The 26,103-nt window shown below is 39.1% G+C and overlaps 2 protein-coding genes across 2 annotated transcripts; both read right to left on the bottom strand.

The window, feature by feature from the left end:
• Positions 1–18,369: 18,369 nt before the first annotated feature.
• LOC143895425 (uncharacterized) lies at positions 18,370–19,097 on the bottom strand. The gene is made up of 2 exons (XM_077402495.1): positions 18,909–19,097; positions 18,370–18,600 (listed from the first exon to the last, which is right to left on the bottom strand). Exons 1-2 carry the CDS (start codon positions 19,095–19,097, stop codon positions 18,457–18,459), a joined length of 333 nt encoding a protein of 110 aa, XP_077258621.1. The 3' UTR covers positions 18,370–18,456.
• A 55-nt stretch (positions 19,098–19,152) lies between these two features.
• LOC143895424 (uncharacterized) lies at positions 19,153–20,508 on the bottom strand. The gene is made up of 3 exons (XM_077402494.1): positions 19,974–20,508; positions 19,596–19,779; positions 19,153–19,401 (listed from the first exon to the last, which is right to left on the bottom strand). The coding sequence occupies exons 1-3, from the start codon at positions 20,085–20,087 to the stop codon at positions 19,214–19,216; spliced, it is 486 nt and encodes a 161-aa protein (XP_077258620.1). The 5' UTR covers positions 20,088–20,508; the 3' UTR covers positions 19,153–19,213.
• Between the last annotated feature and the right edge of the window lie 5,595 nt (positions 20,509–26,103).

Genomic DNA, 26,103 nt, shown 5'->3' on the forward strand with positions numbered 1-26,103 from the left:
ACCATATATTACTTTTACAGAAGGAGGACGTTTAAAAGTAACTGCAGAAAAACACATTTTATGTTATCTATGGTTTGTAGGCCATAATGAAAGTGCCGGTTATCGCGATGTGGCTGATCGATTTGGGATAACTATTAGCGTTTTACATAAAATTATTACTAGAGTAACTGATTTCATTATGTCTTTAGCACCCAATATTATTCGATATCTAACTGCAGATGAAAAAGAAGAAACAGCTTTTTATTATCGCTATGAGAAAGAGTTTCCTGGTGTAATCGATATTTTATTATTTCAATCAATATTTACATTTCTGTTCATATTTATATTGATATTTCTATTGATTTTGTTTCATTCTGTTTAATATCTGTTTTTTTTTTAATTTTTTTTAGGTGCTATAGACGGTTCTCATATTAGAGTAGATAAACCTATAGAAGATCCCAACTCGTATATTAATAGGAAACAATATTTTTCGTTGCATCTTCAAGGCGTAGTCAATCACAACATGAAATTTATTGATGTATTCGTCGGATATCCTGGTAGCGTTCATGACGCAATAAGGGTATTTAGAAACTCACCAATTTGTAATGATCTTCGTGAACTTTGCGGAGGTTAGTTACAAAGTACATTAAATAAAACGTGATTAAAATTATAAGAACGATTGACAGCTAAGTTATTAATTGAAATGTTATTAATCTTTTTTTAGATAATTACTACCTATTAGGGGACAGTGCGTATCCCTGCCAAAAAACAATTAATTGTCCCATACAGAGATAATGGGCATTTAACACGTGCACAAAGAAATTTTAACTAAAAATTGAGTTCTTGTCGCGTAGTTATAAAGAACGCTTTTGGTTGTCTGAAACAACGGTTTAGGCAATTATATCATTTTAAGTTACGCGATATAATAAGAATGGTCCGCATTATACACGCCTGTTGTGTACTTCATAATATGGCGAACGCAAGAGAAGTAGAATATTTTGAAGCACCTATGGAGGATGAATATCCAAATATTGAAGTGCAAGGTCAGCATATTGAACAGCGCATTAATGAAATACCAAGAGAAAATGAAACTGTGGAATACATATTCGCGACGAAATATGCCGCCAATTGAATATTCAATAAACAAGTAAACATAATAAAAAATGCATTATTATATTTCAAATATTTTGTAACCAACTTTTATCTGTACATATTTTTTACATTTGTAAATTATAAGGAAAATAAAATTTAAAAAAAAACGTAAATTTTACTTAAACATAATAAACTCCGTCCTGACTCGAATTCATTCGCGAATCGATGGTGGATCGAACCAATTTAGAGTTTCGTGTTAATTAATTCTAGTTAGCCACACTTGTTTTCGAATGCTTAATTTGTCATGATCTAGTCCCATGAGACCGCTCGACTTTATCGCTTTGTCATTTTCTAATTAATGTTCTTAAACTTGTAATGTGTTATGTTATGTGTGAAAACTAGAAAATCAAATAATGGTTAAATTTTAAATAATCGTTTCCACGGTGGCAGACCGCGCGCTTACTCGCCCAATTGAAAACCTGATTTAGGATATTTATCTTATTTTCGTATTGATAAAATTTATCGCGCGCTCACGCATCAACCGAAATAATTGTGGTTTTACAATCGCCGGTTACATTCTATAAATAAACGTAGCCTTTTCTCTTTCTTTCCTTCGCCAAAACATATTTTTTACATTTGTAAATTATAAGGAAAATAAAATTTTAAAAAACGTAAATATTACTTAAACATAATAAACAAAACAAACAGTAATTTATATATTTTCCTTTCTTCCTTTGGTTTCTTTAATTTCTTTGGTTTAAATCCTATTTCTATTTGTCTGTTTATAAGTTCTGTTTTGTCTATTTTTGTCTGTTTATAAGTTCCTTTAAAAGCATTTTTTTTCTTAATTTATTTGAAGTTTCTAATTGTTAAAAAATGCCAAATTTCGAGCAATAATAATAATTGAAATTTATATATTCAAATTACAATTACAAACAAATTGGTTTACGTTTTGGCCATACTTGGCCTTCCTCAGAACCGCAATTTTATAAATAACGTCGAATTACAAATAAAGGACTCGGATACGATCCGGCGCTACGATTTATTGTCGAATGTTAGTCAAATTTAACGCTAAATCGGTCGTCCATTACGTTGCAATGCTTATGTGCGTCCATGAGGTTGGTGCGAACGAAAACCATTGTCGCCAGACCCTCTTAGTGGCAACTGAATCAAATTTTGAAAATCCGTAGGAACAATAATTGAGTTTGACTCGTAAAAGTGGACTTACATAAGCGGTCGGTACCACAGGAACGCAAGAGAATTCTTTCCATCGTCAATTAGTGATGGATTAGACAATTAAAATGGATGGATTTTTAACAATTAAAAAAGGCCAAATTTCGAGCAAGTAAACATACAATTTGAAGTAAACATACGATTGACAACCAAATTAGAATTCGTAACGTGGCGATACCTCAGTTCTCCAGATTCTTACAAAAAAGACCACACACTACACCGATCGATCGTAGTCTCATTGCAAGGTATAATTCCGCGATTCAATTTCAAAGAAACAACCCGGATGTTATCTTTACAAAGGCTGATAAAGGTAATGTCACTGTAGCATTAAACCAGAATGAGTACATTCAAAAAATGGAAATGATGCTTAGTGACAAAGATACCTAATGAAGTGATTAAAAGGAATCCGTCAGCCAGAATTGAAAGAGAATTAAACGCGCTTATTAAAGAATGGTTACTGAAAAAATATATCTCTAAGAAAGAATATCTCTTCCTACACTCTAGCGATTCTATAGTTCCCAAAGCTTATGGTCTTCCAAAAATTCATAAAAAGAATGTTCCTTTTAGAATAATAGTCTCATCGGTTAACACGGCCTTATATAATCTCGCATCGTATTTGCAGAAAATTCTAGCTGACAGTATGCCAAAACCTAAGAGCCACGTAAACAATAGTTTTGAATTGTGCACTGACCTATCGAAGATAAGATTGCAGAAGTCTGAGATTCTCGTTTCTTTGGACGTCGTGTCCTTGTTCACTAACGTTCCTTCCGAGTTGGTTGTGGAGGGCATAAAAAAGAGGTGGAAGTATATAAAAACCAAGACGAGGTTAACTCGTGCGGAGTTTATCACTGCTGTAAAATTTGTTTTGACTTCTACCTTTTTCACTTTTAACAATGTCATCTACAAGCAGACGTTTGGTTCTCCAATGGGCTCCCCTTTGTCTCCGACAGTGGCTGAGATTGTCATGGAGGATTTGGAAGAAAGGGTTCTGGGCGCATTGGATATCCGACCGTCGTTTTATAGACGCTATGTGGATGATATTGTTATGAAGATTCCTAAGAATAGCGTTCAAGATGTTTTGGATCACTTTAATAATTATCACGACAGACTTAAATTCACAATTGAGTACGAAGTTAACCGCCAACTTAGCTTTCTGGATTTATTGTTAATCGTTAAAAATGACACAATTATAACAGATTGGTTTCATAAAGAAACTTTTTCTGGGAGGCTATTGTCCTTCTATTTGAATCATCCTATTCAACACAAAATAGGAACTATTTATAGTATGGTTGACCGAGCAATTATATTGTCTCATCCTAGTTTTTACAACAAAAACTTAATATTTGTCATTAATGTATTGCTTGGAAATGGGTATCCCATCAATTTATTATTTTCGCATATCAATAAAAAACTGAGAAAACTTCAATCTATAAAGAACAATAATATAGACGATGATCCTGAACGTTCGCAAAAAAGTGAAAAGTTTTATTGTTATGCCTTATTTAAGGAGGTTCGATGGCTACAACAAAATGCAGAGTTTCATGAAATTTTAATATGTTTGTTCTAGAATGCAAAATAGAATTATGTGAATTTTTTAGGAATTTTTCACCGTCCCGTTTTGAAAAAAATCTACTCCAAGAACTTAAAAAATACAATTTTTAGATTAGATTTTTTTCAAAACGGGACGGTAAAAAATTCCCAAAAAATTCACATAATTCTATTTTGCATTCCAAAACAACATATTAAAATTTCATGAAACTGGCTGCATTTTCAACATAGGTTTTTATGGGAAATGATATATTGCATATACCTTTAAAATGAAATAAGTGCAAGAAAAAATGCAAATGATAAGGAAAGAAAAATATGCACATGTAACTTAATAATTTACAAATAAATGAGCGAAAGAAAGGGGAAGGTTACCGCACATTTCGTAGAAAAATTAATTATTAAAGCATAAATTGCTTGATTTTTCGTCTGCTAGACTGCCACGGTCGTGAACGACGTGAACAGCAGCACGCATTATACGCACGCGGCGACCAATCGGAGCAATCCCCTTCATTCCCACTACTTCAAACGCTAGTGCGCTGTTTCCAGAACCCCCGCGTCCCACTACTCCCTCCGATGAAGCCATCGAACCTCCTTAAAAGATACTTCTGAAATTATCACCTCAGCGGTCATCAAATCAGAAAATTCCGTGGGATACCGTATTCTAAACAAATTAAACAGCATCATAAAAGTCCAGAAAGATAAGAGCGCTCAATCGTCAAAGAATAATGTTATTTATAAAATATGTTGTAAGAATTGTGTGATGCCTCTTACGTCGGCCAAACGTAGAGGCAACTACGTACTAGAATAAAAGAACATCAAGCTAATATTAGATTAGATGCGTCCAAGCATTCGGTAGTTTCAGAGCACATTACCAAATTTAATCATGCTTTCGACTGGGACAATGAGGAGGTCTTAGAGGTGGAGCATAATTAGAAAAAAAGATTGACTGCAGAAATGATACACATCAAAGAGCAGCCTAACGGCATAAATTCTAACAAGGACACATAATTATTAAACGAGGCTTATTTTGATGTGTTGAGGCTGTTGTCATAAATAAACATACTAATAACAATTATTACTGGTTGCTCTGCCCTTGCGATGGGAATGTTTTCTCGGTCGTCTGCGATCTTTAACTATACGAACACTCGCTCCTAATTGACGATGGAAATAATTCTCTTGCGTTCCTGTGGTACCGACCGCTTATGTAAGTCCACTTTTACGAGTCAAACTCAATTATTGTTCCTACGGATTTTCAAAATTTGATTCAGTTGCCACTAAGAGGGTCTGACGACAATGGTTTTCGTTCGCACCAACCTCATGGACGCACATAAGCATTGCAACGTAATGGACGACCGATTTAGTGTTAAATTTGACTAACATTCGACAATAAATTGTAGCGCCGGATCGTATCCGAGTCCTTTATTTGTAATTCGACGTTATTTATGAAATTGCGGTTCTGAGGAAGGCCAAGTATGGCCAAAACGTAAACCAATTTGTTTGTAATTGTAATTTGAATATATAAATTTCAACACTTATTATTGCTCAAAATTTGGCATTTTTTAATTGTTTTTGCTGTTTGCTTCATCGAGCGTAATTTTTTCGTTATTTTTAATTGTTCTTGTATTTTCTTCAGAAATTGCTCGTAACTAATTCTCATTTCTTTGTACTTTGTAAGTGTATTTGCCTTTGTATTTCTAATTTATTTTCTTTTTCTTGCGCAGCATCATTTATAAACTTTTGAACAGTTTCTTGACACTTTTCTACTATTCGTGCAGTACTCCCTATTTTTTTTCGCTGTTGTTTTGTAATAATCTATAAAAAAAATATATATATATGTATACATGTAACATGTTTGAAATTATATATAATTATCTTTTTTACATTAATGGAATATAGAAAATCATATGTAATATTGTTTCGCCAATAATTAATAAACAAGAAAAACTCTATTTTTGTATTCGACAACGTTTGGCTAATGTCGTGACAATTCGACCATTGATTTTGGTCAGATTAATCGTCAAGACTTTTTCGACCATGGATGGGTTCAAAACCAATGGTCGAATTGTCACGACATTAGCCAAACGTTGTCGAATATAAAAATAGAGTCTTTCTCGTTAATGGAATATATTTCATTATACCTTGCTGGTATAATTACTTCCTGTAGTAGTGTCCCTTGTCATTCCTATTTCAATTACATTATCATTTTCCTCTTGTATATTATGAGATAGTATGTTTGAATTTTCATCTGAATTTGTATTTGAATCAGAAATAAATCTACAATAATATAACATATAGATTTATGTTCATTAAATGTTAATAACATATTACTTATTATACAGAGTAGTCCACATAACTCTTTACAGTCTGATATCTTAGAAACTATTTCATTAAAAGGTTTAGGTCTTAAATTGTGTAGATATGAAAGGTCTTCAGATCTAATTCAAGACCTAAACATTCAAAACCTTTAAAATCGATAAAATAGTTTCCAAGATATCAAGCTGTAAAGAATTATATGTGGGCTATCCCCTGTATATTAATATTTATTTATATATTTTTCTTAAGTAAGAAAAATATTAAATAAACCTATTGAGATGTACTCGCTCTCGCATCTTCTCGTAAAATTAAACCTTCTCTGCCAGAAACAGCCAAAGGTTCTACATTATGCTTAGAACCTAAAAGTTCTGTTAATTCCCTATAATAATAAATAATGTTAATTTATATATTAATCCTTTATATATTACAAATTTTCAAATTACAATAAAAATTGAAACTTACGCTTGATATGGACATGTTGTACGCCCTCTGCCCGTCTGTTTATTATTTGTAATCATGTTTTTAAATGACCTTTCAACAGATTTATATTTGTTTTTTATTTGAATAACTGTAACATTGTATCCTTCTGATTGCATATAACTTCACGTATTTTAAAATAAGTCGTTTTATTTTCGACCCAACTGGCCAAGTGAAACCAAATTGCACAACGTTTCGACCGAATTCCGGTCCTTATCAAGTGCTTTAGGTTACACCGATCCGCATAACAAATTTACATGCATCGTTGACGTGGTGTCCTGACAACGTCAAGACAAACGCAAAACTAAACAAAAGACAAAATAATACATTTAACAATAAAAAACTATACAAAATCGTCATAATATCGCGCTGGTCAAAAACAATAAATTAATTAACACTGTAAAAATCAGTTAAAAACTTACAATTCTTATGCGTTTCAAAACAAACGGTGAGATCAAAACGTCACAAGCCATATCGAGGCACAACGTCCGAACAGTAAGACAGTCAAAGCGAAATGAAATTGTCAAACGTAATCCGCGGATAGCAAAAGGTGCTCTGGTGGAAAAAACGAGCAGAACCGAATATACAGGGCTGACTAAGTAATACCAATGACACGGTTATAAATAGATGGCAGGCTCTCAGTATCGTTTTGTAAATTGATTGTGCAATCATGTTTTTTAATGAAAAACATTTCCGATATTTCTCTTTTTTTGAAATGTTTTTCTTTGTATAAAATGTTTGGATGCTGCCACTTAAAATCATGATTGTGTGCAAGACGGTGTTTGCTCACAACCGAATGATTATCTACATTTTTCCTGATATCACATCGATGTTCTTTGATGCGTGTTTCTAAATGCCTTTTTGTCTGGCCAATATATACTGCATCACAATTTACACAATCAATCTTATAAACTCTGTCTGGCTGAGATTCGGCAACCCGTCCTTGCCCTTTCTAATGACACAGTCTAATCTCTTCGGGATGGTGTGAAGAACTTTAAAGTTCATGTCTCGCATTGTACGGCTAACATTCTCGCTAAGACCCTTTATGTAAGGTACAGTAATGCACCTTCGAGGATCTTGGGCCACTTCGTTACTGACAGGATCATTGTTGACAAAGCGCGCAACTGTATTTCGAATTCGTTGTTTAAGTTCTTGCGGACTAATAAACATATAAAGTGTATAGAGAGGTTTATTTTGCAAGAATTTAGATTCTGTAAAAGGTTCCTCCGCAACAACGATGATGTTTTTGTTACAAAGGCAGACAAGGGCCAAGTTACCGTGATCATGGAAAAAAGTACGTATGTTAATAAAATGACTGACTTACTTAGTGACAGTTTCACGTACAAAAAATTGAAAAGCAATCCTATAAGAAAAATAACATCAAAAATCAACGAATTGGCAAAGTCTTGGTTTAACATGGGCATAATCAATGAGCAAGTTTTTAGACAATTGGTTTCACAAACCGACATTTTCGGGACGGTACCTGAATTTTTTGTCGCAACACCCCGTTTCTCAAAAAAGAGGCACAGTTATTGGCATGGTTGATAGGGCGTTTATACTATCACACCCTAAATATCATCAAAAGAATATTAAACTAATAATTGACACTTTGTTAAATAACGACTATCCGTTAACATTCATATTCAATACCATTAATACGAGAATCAAATCTTTGCTCCAGAAACGTACCAGGAAACAGAACGTACCTCCACCTACGATTGAAGAAGGTCGGGGTAAATGGTTTACTATACCATATGTTCCTAATATATCGGAGAAATTCAAAAGTGTGGTAAAGGATCTGAATGTTAACTTGTCTTTCTTTAGTCTTAATAAATTGAAAAGGTTCATTAGAGTTCAGAAGGATACTCTCCCCACCCAATCAAACAAGCATGTTGTATATAAAATTTCCTGTAAAAATTGTGACGCCACATATGTTAGGCAGACTTTGAGACAACTAAAAACGAGAGTTACGGAACATCGTAATCTCATTAATAGAAATACAGCAACTCAATCCGTCATAACTGAGCATAGAATCAATTTTGATCACGACTTTGATTGGGAAAATGTGGAAATCCTTGACAGAGAGAGCTTCTTATCTAAGCGACTAGTTTCTGAAATGCTACATATAAAATTACAAAAGAACAGTTTGACTCGCAAACCGACACAGAGTTTCTACACCACGCATACGTTTCTATTTTAGACAAATTGTAAAAACATGCCTATAGCTGTCTTTGCCCTTCGGCAGAATTAGCGTTTAATATTCTGTATTTGGATGTCGATTTTTACCTTTGTTATTTGTCCCTGACCTACACTTTTATTTATTGTACCGATTTGCTTTTGAGACTCTGCTCGCAAACACCACCACAACCACCGCACCCCGCTCGACCCCAAAGAAAACACACCCCCACCAACTCCCAGTCCTCCGACAAATACCTGTCCTTCCACTCAGCCGTGTTGTTCCCTGAGACCGCCTCCTACCGGCTGCTTTCCACTCCCCCAACCTATTTAAGCCGCTCACCATGAGAGGAATGGGGTAGCAAAGAAAGATATGGAAGAGGATCCTACGATCGGTTCCCGTGCACACCTCCTCTGTTTTTTTTTTTCTCCCTGCTCTGTTTCGTTTTCTTCCCCTTTGCCCCTTGTCTGGTTTCCTTCCCTCTTTCCCTCTTGGTGTCGTGTCGTCCTTTATTCTTCCACTTTCCCCCCCTCCCCCGCCTGTCTCCTCTCGCCCCGAGCTCCACCTCCCCTTACCAAACGCACAAAAACAACCACCAACCCACCCCGAAAAACAATCTCACCCCAACCCCAACAACCCACAAACATAAACAAACCTCAACCCGTCCCCAGTCCCCAACAAACCAACCAGACCACACAACTCAAAGAAAATAAAACCCACATCTCGAGTTCCCGCCCAATACACAAAGCAGAAACAGAATTGAAGTGGTTAGGAACCTAGGATACACCAAAAAGACAATCCACCCAAAGTCCCTTCCTTTGCCTCGCTGCTCCCCCCGCGTTTTTCCACTTATTACGTTTACTATTCCAAATTGACTGCTAAACTCTGCACTGCACTGGCTGACCCTGCTCAAGACCTGGGGCAAGAAGTACAGTAAACTGTTACACTGCGTTCGGTTGTACTGTTGAAAAGAACAGCATTACATGACGTCACTACTGGTCGCTAGTGTCGAAAAGAACGCTTCAGTGCACATTTCTTGAACTAGCGCAACGAGTTCAGCCGAAAAGAACAAACCTCACAAAACTATATTTTAATACTCCAAGAAAAAGGAGGTTAAGAAGTAAAAACAATTATTTTCAGAAACAAATTAGAATGTTAAAAAATAAATTTTTATCAAACTAAACTTCAAGCTAAACATAAAACAAAAAATTCATCTACATTTGAGGATTGGTTTTCGCATTGCGACAAATTCCTTCCACCACAAGTGCTACTTTTGTCAAAAACTCAAGCACGGGTTCACAAACAATCTACAAAAAATAAAAAATATTCTTGGAATTTAAAAAGTTTTGTTTAAAACTCATTTTTCTGGACCAAAATGCTATAAATTATTAAGTACTTAATTTTACTTACTTACTCCGAGAACACTTCAACGTACTGTAAAAGGATTAAATTTTTTACCAGGATTACAAGATATATTTAATATTTTGAAAAGTAAAGTAGACAATTAATTTAAATGATGTTGACAAATTCTGTATTATGTGTATTGATAAAGCTGCTTTAAAAGCGAATCTTTTTTACAATACTTATTTCGATGAAGTTATTGGTTTCGAAGATCATGGACATGGCAAATCTTTTTTATCAGCATATAATGTAGCTGTTATTATGTTGCGGGTTTATACAAAACTTGGTAACAGCCAAATGCCTATTTTTTTCTTAATTTTACATTTAAAGCCGATAAAATAATGTTAAAGAAGTTATTTTACAAGCTATTGTGTGAAACTGCAAGAAATTGGATTGAAAGTAATTGCTTTTATTGGTGATATGGGTAGTAATTTTGTACAAATGTCGGAAAAACTAGGCGTTACTAACAACCGTATTTTGAAGTAAACAATAATAAAAATTTTTTTTTCACCCACCACGTTTAAAAGCAGTTCATAACAATTTTGCCACAAATATTATTGAAGTACAGTCAAAACGCATTTTTTGGTTTTATGTCGAAAGTTTATATAATATAGACAAAATGAGCAATAACCGGTTAGCACCAAAACTAAGTGATTCACATATATACCTACATCCAACAAACTTCGAAAGAATGAAGATTAAACTTGCAGGCCAAGTTTTAAGTCATAAAGTGTCTGCTAATTTAAAGACTTTTATTTCTTTAGGCATGTTATCAGAAGACGAATCAACTACTGCTACATTTATAGAAAATATAGACAACTTGTTTGTGTGTGTGTGTGTGCGTGCGTGCGTGCGTGCGTGCGTGCGTGCGTGCGTGCGTGCGTGCGTGCGTGCGTGCGTGCGTGCGTGCGTGCGTGCGTGCGTGCGTGCGTGCGTGCGTGCGTGCGTGCGTGCGTGCGTGCGTGCGTGCGTGTGTGTGTGTGTGTGTGTGTGATATGTTCAATTCTTTAACAACAGAACATTAAAAAAAATATATAAAGAAGCATTTAAGGGTGACAAATTTCAGATTAAATTCTTATTATACTGAAAGAATATCTTTCAACAATAAAGAATTATAGTAAAAAATCAGGTAATTATGTAACTAATTGTAACGATGCACCCCTTACGACAAAGCATCGTTCCCGGCCATCACCCGCCGGATGCCGCCCAACCGATCCTCCGTCGGGCGAGGACAGAGCGCGGTACGCCCACATTTTTTAAACAATTGAAACGCACCGTGTGCGCGGGTAACACACCGCACCGTGCCTTCCCGCGCGATGCCGACAAGCGCTGACGAGAGCCGATTCCCGCCGAAAACGAGCGCGCGGGATCGCGCCGCTCCCACCACCGCGCGCTTCGCCTGACGATCGGCCTCCCTCCTGCCAAACGCACCGCGCTAAGCGGTATATAACCCGGCGCGCCAGCGAGAGCACACACTGCTTCGTCTTCACTTCGGCGTTCCGCTGCTCCTGACAAAGCCTACCTTCCAAATCCTAGGGCGACACACCAAACAGGGTCCAGAGTCTGAGCCCCGACCGAGAGTTCTCAGGTGTCCCCGCACTCCGACAAATTCACTCCCGACGGCCAAGCGGGGTCGAGCGTGCTCGGCCTCGTAACGAGGGTTCTCGTTACCGTCGCCCCGGGCGCCCGCAATCCTCCGCTGTATACCTATCGCGTTTCCGTCCGCGTGCTAATACCGTTCCATGTACATACCGCGCCGAGGAGTATAGATAACATTGTAATCCCGCGTCCTGTATACCGCGCCGAGTGCACATGCATCGCTGTAAAATACCGCGTCCGCCTAGTATTGTAGAAGACCGCGTTCCGTATACCGCGCCCGTCTAACGTCTAACATTGTAATCTCGCGTCCTGTATACCGCGCCGAGTGCACATGCACCGCTGTAAGATACCGCGTCCGCCTAGTATTGTAGAAGACCGCGTTCCGTCTACCGCGCCGAGTGCACATGCACCGCTGTAAAATACCGCGTCCGCCTAAGAGTGTAAAAGACCGCGTTCCGTATATCGCGCCCGTCTAAACATTGTAACCTCGCGTTCCGTATATCGCGCCGAGTGTACCCGCACTACTCCGCCGCTGTACATATCGCGTCCCGCCTTTTGTTTGTGTTGCACCGCACCTCGCGGCTGTCCATGTCCGTGGGCATTATACCGAAGAATTGAATAAACTCCATTAACCATTACATACGCATTACCACACTGATTATTGTCTCTGGGCCATCTATCGAACCCTGATCCGGCGAGCTAGTCCGCGTTCGATAAAAAAGATAGGCCGTTACATAATAAAGTAAAAACATTTAAATTATGGCTATTAAATATCAATAGTTTACTTCAACTATGGTCACATTTGCAAGAAACGATGTCAGATGTTAAATTTTTATTTATGAAACGTTTCAATCAAGATCCTCTGGAAAAATTTTTTGGTAAAGTAAAAGATCATTAAATGGCAATGCATTTAATCCAATTCCTATACAATTCTATTTTACGTTTAAAAAATTGTTTTCTGTAGAGTATTGTAATATAAACACTGAAAACTATTTAGAAGATCGAGATCAAATTTTAACTAATTTAAGTAAATTTTATCAATCGTCTTTTATTAGAGAAAAACCTATTCAAGAAACAAAAACTCTAGTTGTTGATCACGATTATCACAGTTTAAATTTAACAGAAGACAATGCTTTCAGATATATCTGTGGCTTATTCGTAAGTGTCTTCAAAAACACTCTTGCAATATTTGTACTGAATATGCCAAAAGTTGGTAAAGCGAGGAGAGAGTATACTGCCATCTATGGCATGCAGTACGGCAATAAGTGATTCCGTGAACATACTCAAGGTGGCAGGTTTTGCCTCGCTAGTAACTATTGTCTGTAGCACTCACCGCGCACACCGTTTTGCGCAACCGTTTCTGATCCACGCGTGGAGGAAAGCGCTTGAGAGGGGAAGTGCGTGCGCTGGCTTGCGGCCCAGCTAACGGCGACATTCCTGTTCGTTCTTGTTCGCGAGTCACTTCTCTCTGCGTATAATTCTGGCTTTCTGCCTTACAAGTCTTATTCATTGTAAAATACGGAAAGTTGATACGATTGCATTATTTCTTTCCTGTATCTGTATCTCGATTAAAAAATTACTTGAAAGAAGACGCTATTGCACGGTCCCAGATAGCAGAGTGCGTCAAATGACGTTATAATGCCGTCAAAGTGACGTCTCTAACGACAACAATCCGTCACTTTGACTGCACTATTACGCCACTTGACGCCACTCTGCTATCTGGGGTATCATTGGTTGCTTGGAAATCCATGAGGTGGACAAAACGGCAACCGCCATTACTGGTCTCTGTTCAGAGAGGAAGACGAACCACGACCGCCATTTCGATTATACTATACAAAAGGATTTAGTCGAACAGAAGATTACTTTCGCGTTACTGCGAAATAACTGATCAGGTAAATCTTAGATTAAAAAAAGGTAAAAAAATGCGCCAAGTACACGCATAGTAGTATATATGTATTATGTTGATAGCGGTTCAATAGCAGTTATACAGATCGCAGTTATACACATCGCTGTTATACAGACCTCAAAAAGATCTAAGTAACAAGTGGTAGACGTAATCTTTGTTTTTCGAAAAATCTTGAAAAAACCTAAGCAGTAGTATCTTTACCTCGAAAAAACCGAAGTAACAAGTGGTAGACGTAATCTTTGTATGTATTTCGAAAAATCTCGAAAAAACCTAAGCAGTAGTATCTTTACCTCGAAAAAACCAAAGTAACAAGTGGTAGACGTAATCTTTGTATCTCGAAAAATCTCGAAAAAACTAAACAGTAGTATTTTTATTTCCAAATATGTTGTTACCTTGAAAAAAAAAAACAGTGGTAGACGTGGTAGTATTATACCTCAAAAAAATCTAAGTAACAAGTGGTAGACGTAATCTTTGTATCTTGAAAAATCTCGAAAAAATCTAAACAGTAGTATTTTTATTTCCAAAAAATTATTACTCAAGTGATACACATCACAAAATTACGTTACCTTATGAAAAATGAGTCGCGCTTCAAGTGATCTATTATTTTATTACAATTACAAAAAAGAAATGATATCTCTTTTTAAATTACAGCGCCAATTACAAAGAACATACACAGAGAAAAAAATGTGTCAATCCCAAGAAATATTTAGTCCGATACGTTTAGCTAAACATTTTAGTTAGTTAACTAAACATTAGTTGAATTAATTAATTCTTGATTAAAAAAACGAAATAAATTGTTGAAACAATTAATATTTACTTAACTAACTAAAATGTTTAGTTGAACGTATCGAACTAAATATTTCTTGGAATTAACAATTTTTTTTCTCAGTGTATTTTTCGAGATACAAAGATTACCTCTACCACTTGTTACTTAGGTTTTTTTGAGGTACAATATTACCACTGCTTTTCTTCGATAAGAATAAAAGATTGAATCATGAAGAATTACACAGAGGTAACAGTACAAAATACAAATATTTTATTAAAATATTTAAATCCAACAAGGAAATACAAGGTATTTAAATACAAAGTTTATATATGTATTTTAAAAAATTTAATCGCATCGCAAAGAATTACAGAGGTAACAGTACAAAAAATAAAAATATTTTATTAAATAACATAAATTCTTCTTGTCAAAAAACTTGGCGCTGCTAGCTAGACCTCAAAATTAGGTCAGCCTGGTGTGTGTGTGTGTGTGCGTGCGTGCGTGCGTGCGTGCGTGCGTGCGTGCGTGCGTGCGTGCGTGCGTGCGTGCGTGCGTGCGTGCGTGCGTGCGTGCGTGCGTGCGTGCGTGAGTGCGTGCGTGCGTGGGTGCGTGCGTGCGTGCGTGCGTGCGTGCGTGCGTGCGTGCGTGCGTGCGTGCGTGCGTGCGTGCGTGCGTGCGTGCGTGCGTGCGTGCGTGCGTGCGTGCGTGCGTGCGTGCGTGCGTGCGTGCGTGCGTGCGTGCGTGCGTGCGTGCGTGCGTGCGTGCGTGCGTGCGTGCGTGCGTGCGTGCGTGCGTGCGTGCGTGCGTGCGTGCGTGCGTGCGTGCGTGCGTGCGTGCGTGCGTGCGTGCGTGCGTGCGTGCGTGCGTGCGTGCGTGCGTGCGTGCGTGCGTGCGTGCGTGCGTGCGTGCGTGCGTGCGTGCGTGCGTGCGTGCGTGCGTGCGTGCGTGCGTGCGTGCGTGCGTGCGTGCGTGCGTGCGTGCGTGCGTGCGTGCGTGCGTGCGTGCGTGCGTGCGTGCGTGCGTGCGTGCGTGCGTGCGTGCGTGCGTGCGTGCGTGCGTGCGTGCGTGCGTGCGTGCGTGCGTGCGTGCGTGCGTGCGTGCGTGCGTGCGTGCGTGCGTGCGTGCGTGCGTGCGTGCGTGCGTGCGTGCGTGCGTGCGTGCGTGCGTGCGTGCGTGCGTGCGTGCGTGCGTGCGTGTGTGACGGTGAATGACGGCTTATAATTAAGTATAGGATAAGTTAGGATAAGTTTATATTTTTAAAGCGATTGGAATTAAGTATAGAATAAGTATAGAATAAGTATAGAATGAGTAATATTTACATTGGTAAAAGGTCTCTTTCTCTTTCGAATAATGCGGCTTATGATTAAGTATAGGATAAAAGGTCTCTCTCTCTTTCTCTCTCTAGCAGCGCCAAGTTTTTTGACAAGAAAAATTTATGTTATTTAATAAAATATTTTTATTTTTTGTACTGTTACCTCTGTAATTCTTTGCGTGCGATTAAATCTTTTAAAATACATATATAAACTTTGTATTTAAATACCTTGTATTTCCTTGTTGGATTTAAATATTTTAATAAAATATTTGTATTTTGTACTGTTACCTCTGTGTAATTCTTCATGATTCAATCTTTTATTCTAATCGAAGAAAAGCAGTGGTAATATTGTACCTCAAAAAAACCTAAGTAACAAGTGGTAGAGAGAATCTTTGTATCTCGAAAAATACACTGAGAAAAAAAATTGTTAATTCCAAGAAATATTTAGTTCGATACGTTCAACTAAACATTTTAGTTAGTTAAGTAAATATTAATTGTTTCAACAATTTATTTCGTTTTTTTAATCAAGAATTAATTAATTCAACTAATGTTTAGTTAACTAACTAAAATGTTTAGCTAAACGTATCGGACTAAATATTTCTTGGGATTGACACATTTTTTTTCTCAGTGTATGTTCTTTGTAATTGGCGCTGTAATTTAAAAAGAGATATCATTTCTTTTTTGTAATTGTAATAAAATAATAGATCACTTGAAGCGCGACTCATTTTTCATAAGGTAACGTAATTTTGTGATGTGTATCACTTGAGTAATAATTTTTTGGAAATAAAAATACTACTGTTTAAATTTTTTCGAGATTTTTCAAGATACAAAGATTACGTCTACCACTTGTTACTTAGATTTTTTTGAGGTATAATACTACCACGTCTACCACTGTTTTTTTTTTTCAATGTAACAACATATTTGGAAATAAAAATACTACTGTTTAGTTTTTTCGAGATATTTCGAGATACAAAGATTACGTCTACCACTTGTTACTTCGGTTTTTTCGAGGTAAAGATACTACTGCTTAGGTTTTTTCGAGATTTTTCGAAATACATACAAAGATTACGTCTACCACTTGTTACTTCGGTTTTTTCGAGGTAAAGATACTACTGCTTAGGTTTTTTCAAGATTTTTTGAAATACAAAGATTACGTCTACCACTTGTTACTTAGATTTTTTTTAGGTATAATACTACCACTGTTTTTTTTCGTGGTAACAACATATACACTACTATGCGTGTACTTGGCGCCTTTCTTTACCTTTTTTTTAAAAAAGGTAATTTTGTACAGATATCACGCCTTTTTGTAATATTACGCATTGTATAAACAGTATGTACAGGGTGTTATTTCGAGGTATAATACTACCACTTTGTTTTTTTCGAGGTATCAACATAATACATATGTACTACTATGCGTGTACTTGACGCCTTTTTTTACCTTTTTTTTTGAAAAAGGTAATTTTGTACGGATATCACGCCTTTTTGTAGTGTTACGCATCTTAATCTTAACAGAAAAAAATTACATCTTATAAAGAAATGTGTCTGAAGTTGTAAATATATATATATACATATTGCCGGACATTGCTTTTATGTAAAATATGCATGTATATTACGTTGCTTGTATAAATTATTTCTTACCAACTTTTTCCAAAAATAATATATAAAGACCTTTAGCACCTGTAGGCCATCGTTTATTTTCTATAATTTTTCCATCATCAAATTCAATCCAAAATGTCTTTTCTCTACACATACTTGTATAATGACCATCTTCAATAGATGTACCCTGATGAAATATAGTATTCATTACTTTATACTGCTGTTTCGCTATCGATATCTTAGTTGTTGATATGCTAGTTAAATTAAATGTCTGTGGTATTTTCACTAATTTATTATCCTGTGACGAGAACAAAATTAAATGAATGATAACTATTTCTTTCGTCAACTTTAATTCATTTCTAAATACTAGATTTCCTGCACAAAATTGGCATGTTTTTACATATAACGGACCCCAATTTAAAAATGTATCCTTTAATAAATTATTAAGACCGTGACTCTTTTACGCGACGCGACGGGTTGCGAGTACCCGAGATATTGAGATCTCGATAACGATGAGTGAACGGATCAAGTTCTAAGTAGGCTTGATCGATAGCTTGAGGTCCAATTAGGGGGGGGGGGTTCTCTCATAATATTCCGCTGCGTGCCCTACGAGCGGAAATATTGCGACGCAAAGTCCAAATGTGAAAATTTATTTTTAAGATACGAATACGTATATACTTCTAACGCCGACGTCTTATATGATGACGTCATAATCAGAAACGTCACTTTCACTTTTTCGACACTGGTGGCAAGCGGTTCTGATTATACAATATAATTATATACGATAAGGTTATACATATACATAAAATACCTGAACGCAATTTTATTTTTTATAATAAAACAATACGAATGCATTCATCTCTAATTACTTTTCAATTATTTTTAATGTGTATCATATATATATATATATATATATATATATATATATATAGATTATACAGAGACATTATTATATATAGAGATTATTATATAGAGACATCATATAGACATTATTATATATAGAGATTATTTAGAGACATTATATATAGAGACATTATATAAAGATTATATAGAGACAAAGATTAAATCCTGTTGCTCTCAACGTCTGCCTCTGCCTCTGCCTCGTCTACCTCAATGGTAATTGGATGATGACAATTTATATAAGAAGGCCATGAACCTTTCTTCTTGCCGTCGTATCCCTGCGGCTCTGCCTCTTGGTCTTCGAACTGTAAAATAATAAAATTGTATAAAAAATTTTATGAATTAAATACATATAATATGAATTAAATTTTTCATATATAACAAGAAGATATTTATTAATTTCGATTAAGATGGTATGTTTGTTTGTTATTGCGATAAATGTTACCACATGCCTCAGTGGTCGACTTGAGGCGACGCCTGCACGGATAGCGGGAGGTTCCAGGTTCAAACTCTGGCTGGGGTAATACTTTTCGTAATCGCAATCAAATTATTGGCGGAATATATCATAAATATGTCATTACTTTCTGTTAAATATACATAATATTAATATTACCTTGTCTATCATCTTCGGCATCGAAACGAGCAGCGGCACGATCGGCGACGACGGGATCAGCGGCGACAGGTCCGGCGGCGACAGGATGGTCGGCGACGACGGAACCAGCGGCGACAGGTCCAGCGGCGACAAAACTGGCGGCGACAGGTCCGGCGGCGACGACGGAACCGGCGGCGACGGGACCGGCATTCCTCTTCTCTTTTCTTTCAATGAAGAAAGAAGGAGAGGAAGAACGCTCCAAAGCATTTGTATCACGTTGACCGTAGCCTATATATCAAGATATATATAATATCAACAACCTGTTCTCACCGTTCTCTGGATAGAATTGTAACACTGCTCTTGCGCTTCTTGACAGACATGCATACAACGTTGATAAGAAACGATATAAACGTCTTGTAGGATTGTGCAAAGTTTTGCTTGCATAGCACAACCACAAGCGCAGAAATACTGATAGCCCCATCAAACGTACCAGCTTTAAATGGCAATCCTTGACCTAAAAAATAAAATAATGTATTAATATGATATTATGGCTATGGTCAACGTGACACTACAAATGCTTCGAAGCATTCCTCTTCTCTTTTATTTCAATGAAGAAAGAAGGAGAAGAAGAACGCTCCAGAGCATTTGTATCACGTTGACCGTAGCCTATATATCAAGATATATATAATATCAACAACCTGTTCTCACCGTTCTCTGGATAGAATTGTAACACTGCTCTTGCGCTTCTTGACAGACATGCATACAACGTTGATAAGAAACGATATAAACGTCTTGTAGGATTGTGCAAAGTTTTGCTTGCATAGCACAACCACAAGCGCAGAAATACTGACAGCCCCATCAAACGTACCAGCTTTAAATGGCAATCCTTGACCTAAAAAATAAAATAATGTATTAATATGATATTATGGCTACGGTCAACGTGACACTACAAATGCTTCGAAGCATTCCTCTTCTCTTTTCTTTCAATGAAGAAAGAAGGAGAGGAAGAACGCTCCAAAGCATTTGTATCACGTTGACCGTAGCCTATATATCAAGATATATATAATATCAACAACCTGTTCTCACCGTTCTCTGGATAGAATTGTAACACTGCTCTTGCGCTTCTTGACAGACATGCATACAACGTTGATAAGAAACGATATAAACGTCTTGTAGGATTGTGCAAAGTTTTGCTTGCATAGCACAACCACAAGCGCAGAAATACTGATAGCCCCATCAAACGTACCAGCTTTAAATGGCAATCCTTGACCTAAAAAATAAAATAATGTATTAATATGATATTATGGCTACGGTCAACGTGACACTACAAATGCTTCGAAGCATTCCTCTTCTCTTTTCTTTCAATGAAGAAAGAAGGAGAGGAAGAACGCTCCAAAGCATTTGTATCACGTTGACCGTAGCCTATATATCATTCATCGCACAAAATTTTTTAATTGCAAATCGGAAACGTACCTCGAGTTGAGCTCTTCTGCGATCAACGAAGTCGGGATCGAACGTGTCAGTCGTCACTTTCTGCTTTCTGCCAAGGGTAGAGAACCTTCTTTTCCGGCAGCGATAGTAGATGGGTGCGTTCAGCCGATACTCCGCTAGCCTAGCAATCGTGAGCAGTCGCTCGTTTCCTCTCCTTTTAATCCATTGGGAGAGGAAACGAGCGAAAACGAGCGACTACTCATGATTGCTAGGCTAGCGAAGTATCGGCTGAACGCACCCAATGTAGGGATACGAAATCTTTAGATAAGCACGAAGCAATTCAATTCAGTATATCGCCGGCACGATTACGGTGTTACTGCCGTTTCGCGTACGCGCGTATGCGCGCGTTGTCGCACCTTACCTCGCGACGCGTAATAAAGAGTCACACGATCGGTCTCGCTCCGCGCGTACTACCGTGTCTCTCGATCGATCGAGATAGGTTAACTGATCAGATGATGAACTGACTGACAAGATAGCGCTCTAAACGAACGCACTGTCTGCACTGCACTGCACTGCGACACTAACGCCGCTAGCCGCCAGTGTCGAAAAAGTGAAAGTGACGTTCTCTGTTTGTTACATGTATGTTATAAAGAAAAGCGGTTGACGGAGACGACGTATCTTAAAAATAAATTTTTGCATTTGGACTTTGCGTCGCAATATCTCCGCTCGTAGGGCACGTAGCGGAATATTATGAGAGAAACCCCCCCCCCTAATTGGACCCCAAGCTATCGATCAAGCCTACTTAGAACTTGATCCGTTCACTCGTTATCGAGATCTCAACATCTCGGGTACTCGCAACCCGTCGCGTCGCGTAAAAGAGTCACGGTCGGTCTCGCTCCGCGTGTACTTGGCGCGAGACACTACCGTGTCTCTTGACCTTGAATTTGATGGCCACGTGTTCCAAGTTGCCGATGACGAGGTCCACATAGTGCGCTTCGTAGTTTTCGGTGTCTACATGTATTAATACCTCGAATTCGATATCTACGTGTCCTACATTGGGTGCGTTCAGCCGATACTTTGCTAGCCTAGCAATCGTGAGCAGTCGCTCGTTTTCGCTCGTTTCCTCTTTTTTGACTTACTGGATTAAAAAGAGAAGAAACGAGCAAAAACGAGCAACTGCTCACGATTGCTAGGCTAGCAAAGTATCGGCTGAACGCACCCATTCAGATTTAAAGTTATTAATACACTTAGACACCAAAAACTATTAAGCGCATTATGTGGACATCGTCATCAGCAACCTGGGACACCTAGACATCAATTTCAAGGTATTAATACACGTAGACACCGAAAACTACGGAGCGCAATATGTGGACTTTGTCATCGGCAACCTGGGACACTTAAACATTGAATTCAACATATTATTACACCTGGACACCGAAAACTACGAAGCGCACTATGTGGACCTCGTCATCGGCAACCTGGGACACGTAGACATCAAATTCAACGTACAATTACACCTGGACACCGGAAACTATGAAGCGCACTATCTGGATCCCGTCATCGGCAACCTGGGATACGTGGACATCGAATTCAAAATATTAATACACGTAGACACCGAAAACTACGGAGCGCACTATGTGGATCTTGTCATCGGCAACCTGGGACACCTAGACATCGAATTCAACGTACAATTACACCTGGACACCGAAAACTATGAAGCGCACTATCTGGATCTCGTCATCGGCAACCTGGGACACGTGAACATCAAATTCGAGGTATTATTACACCTAGACACCGAAAAATACGGAGCGCGATATCTGGACCTCGTCATCGGCAACCTGGGACACGTGGACACCGAAAACTACGGAGCGCACTATGTGGACCTTGTCATCGGCAACCTGGGATACCTAGACATCGAATTCAACGTACGATTACACCTGGACACCGAAAACTATGAAGCGCATTATCTGGATCCCGTCATCGGCAACCTGGGACTCGTGGACATCGAATTCAAGATATTAATACACGTAGACACCAAAAACTACGGAGCGCACTATGTGGACCTCGTCATCGGCAACCTGGGACACGTAGACATCGAATTCAACGTATTATTACACCTGGACACCGAAATCTATGAAGCGCATTATCTGGATCCCGTCATCGGCAATCTGAGACACGTGGACATCGAATTCAAGATATTAATACACGTAGACACCAAAAACTATGGAGCGCACTGTGTGGACCTCGTCATCGGCAACCTGGGACACGTAGACATCGCATTCAACGTATTATTACACCTGGACACCGAAAACTACGAAGCGCACTGTGTGGACCTCGTCATCGGCAACCTGGGACACGTGGACATCGAATTCAAGGTATTAATACACGTAGACACCGAAAATTACGGAGCGCACTATGTGGACCTCGTCATCGGCAACCTGGGACACGTAGACATCGCATTCAACATATTATTACACCTGGACACCGAAAACTACGAAGCGCACTGTGTGGACCTCGTCATCGGCAACCTGGGACACGTGGACATCGAATTCAACGTATTATTACACCTGGACACCGAAAACTATGAAGCGCACTGTGTGGACTTCGTCATCGGCAACCTGGGACACCTAGACATCGAATTCAACGTACGATTACACCTGGACACCGAAAACTACGAAGCGCACTGTGTGGACCTCGTCATCGGCAACCTGAGACACGTGGACATCGAATTCAAGATATTAATACACGTAGACACCAAAAACTACGGAGCGCACAGTGTGGACCTCGTCATCGGCAACCTGGGACACGTAGACATCGCATTCAACGTATTATTACACCTGGACACCGAAAACTACGAAGCGCACTGTGTGGACCTCGTCATCGGCAACCTGGGACACGTGGACATCGAATTCAAGGTATTAATACACGTAGACACCGAAAACTACGGAGCGCACTATGTGGACCTCGTCATCGGCAACCTGGGACACGTAGACATCGCATTCAACATATTATTACACCTGGACACCGAAAACTACGAAGCGCACTGTGTGGACCTCGTCATCGGCAACCTGGGACACGTGGACATCGAATTCAACGTATTATTACACCTGGACACCGAAATCTATGAAGCGCATTATCTGGATCCCGTCATCGGCAACCTGGGACACGTGGACATCGAATTCAAGATATTAATACACGTAGACACCAAAAACTACGGAGCGCACTATGTGGACCTCGTCATCGGCAACCTGGGACACGTAGACATCGAATTCAACGTATTATTACACCTGGACACCGAAAACTATAAAGCGCACTATCTGGACCTTGTCATCGGCAACCTGGGATACATAGACATCAAATTCAAGCTTGATTCATAAGAATCGACTTAAAAATTCCCTAGCGGCACTTTCTGCCAAGCATAGAGAACCTACTTTTCCGTTGACTCAATATTTATTATATATATATACCTAATTTTTACTTAAATAGAAATCTTCCTCCTGACCGATAAGTTTATCGACCTAATTTTGAAATACGCGCGCGATATTGAAACTGGCGATACCTGCGCCGCCAGCGTCGAAAAAGTGAAAGTGACGTTTCTCTGATAGATCGCAGCGTTAGGAGGAGGAGGAGGAGGAGTATCTTAAAAATAAATTTTCACATTTGGACTTTGCGTCGCAATATCTCCGCTCGTAAGGCACGTAGCGGAATATTATGAGAAAAACCCCCCCCTAATTGGACCCCAAGCTATCGATCAAGCCTACTTAGAACTTGATCCGTTCACTCGTTATCGAGATCTCAACATCTCGGGTACTCGCAACCCGTCGCGTCGCGTAAAAGAGTCACGGTCGGTCTCACTCCGCGTGTACTTGGCGCGAGACACTACCGTGTCTCTTGATAGCTGTTTTAGTTGTTTCATAGCTGTTTAAAAGCTGTTTTTAGTTGTTTAAAAGAAGTTTGATAGCGGTTCAATAGCAGTTATACAGATCGCTGTTATACAGATAGCTGTTTTAGTTGTTTGATAGCTGTTCAAGAGCTGTTCAAGAGCTGTTTTTAACTATTTTTTAGTTGTTTTTAGTTGTTTGATGGCTGTTTTTAGCTGTTTCATAGCGGTTCAAGAGCTGTTTTAGTTGTCTGATAGCTGTTCAAGAGCTGTTTGATAGCTGTTTCATAGCGGTTCAATACTTGTTTGATAGTTGTTTGATCGCGGTTCAATAGCAGTTTTACAGATCAAATCACCGAAAGTCAATGGCGCAATATCGTTTTCGAGAACATACGTGTCTCGCGGTGACATCATTGCACACGTGCAAAACTGCACATCGCAAATTTTTCGGAAGGCGCAATTGTATGGATGCTGAGATGAAATTAGATATGATAAACAAACGATGTGACAATTGTAAGATGTAGAAGGATGAATTTGAAGGTACGCTCAGTAGTCGAGGACTGGAAGTAAGAGTCGGTTGGCATACTTGATAGTGTTCGGACGTGTTTGTCTTGTTGAAAAATTTCAAGTGTCGCGACTGTTTGTACTGTCTGCATTGTGTTATTTTAACAGTAGCATCGTGTATTGCGCCTTTTGAGGCATACAACGTTCTGTAAAAATGGATTTCGAAGAATTGCAGTTTGATGGACATGAAATGGAAGTTGAAGCAAACGATGAAGAAATGGAAGTGCCTGAAGAAATGGACATTGAGGTAAATGAACTGGAACATGAACAAGAACATGAACAAGAAATTGTTAATGATGATGATGATGCAATTTTGTCGAACGATTCGTGTTACGACAGTGAAAGGTTTGAGGATGTTTCGGAAGTAATTTTCCGAGTATTAAACCAGGCTGAAGTGAATGCCTTAGATGAATTGTAAAAGATTTGTTGCACACAACTTTTATTTTACTTCTGGTAATGTAAAATTTTGTGCACCGTGTACTGTGAGATTACGAGGATTATTCTCAATGTTGCACGCTGAGCGAAAACATGACACCCGCGCCTGTACTGATCGAGAGTTTATTTTGTGCGTCGTGTGGAGGCCCACTACATCAAATAATACCGTGTAATCTCTGTTCAGTTTGCACTGTTTGTGATTGATAGTGCTACGTGGCAAAGACATGGTGTCCGAAGGCTGCCTGTATTGCATATCAATAAAACTGCAGTTTTTGCTTACAGCTTCTTTCATGTGTTGCTTTTTTCTAACTTATCTGTGTTCAAAACTCAAAATATTTTGTATAAAATCATTGTTGTGTTGCAAATTGCCGAAGGTGTCTGACTCAAGAGCCAGGGGTTTCAGGTTAAAATCAAGCGATGGTAAGCAAATTTTCTATTTGTAGTTTTCGCATAATTTCTGAGCGAGAACGCGCAAACGGGAGAGAGAGAGAGACCGCGCGAACGAGAAGACGCGCGCGAACGGGGGGGCCGGGAGCAAGCGCGCGAGGGAGAGATAACGCGAACGGGGGCCTGGAGTCGGGAGCGAGAACGCGAACGGGGGAGAGAAACCGCGCGCACGAGAAGACGAACGGGGGACGGGGGAAACATCTACGAGGGAGAGATAACGCGAGCGTGCCGTGTGACGTCACGCGGACTCCGCGGCGCGGCGAAACGCGGACCCCCTCGCCCCGCTCCGCGGCGAAAACGCGGTCGCCCCGCGGCGCCGGAAAACGCGGACCCCCTCGCCCCGCGGCGCCGGAAAACGCGGACTCCTTCGCTCCACGGCGCTGGAAAACGCGGACCCCCTCGCCCCGCGGCGCTGGAAAATGCCGTTCCTCCCTCCCCTCCCTGTGGTTCCCCCCGCCT

This window comes from Temnothorax americanus, unplaced genomic scaffold (assembly GCF_048541705.1).
Source record: "Temnothorax americanus isolate GAGA-0224 unplaced genomic scaffold, ASM4854170v1 Scaffold159, whole genome shotgun sequence".
Taxonomy (NCBI): Eukaryota; Metazoa; Arthropoda; class Insecta; order Hymenoptera; family Formicidae; genus Temnothorax; species Temnothorax americanus.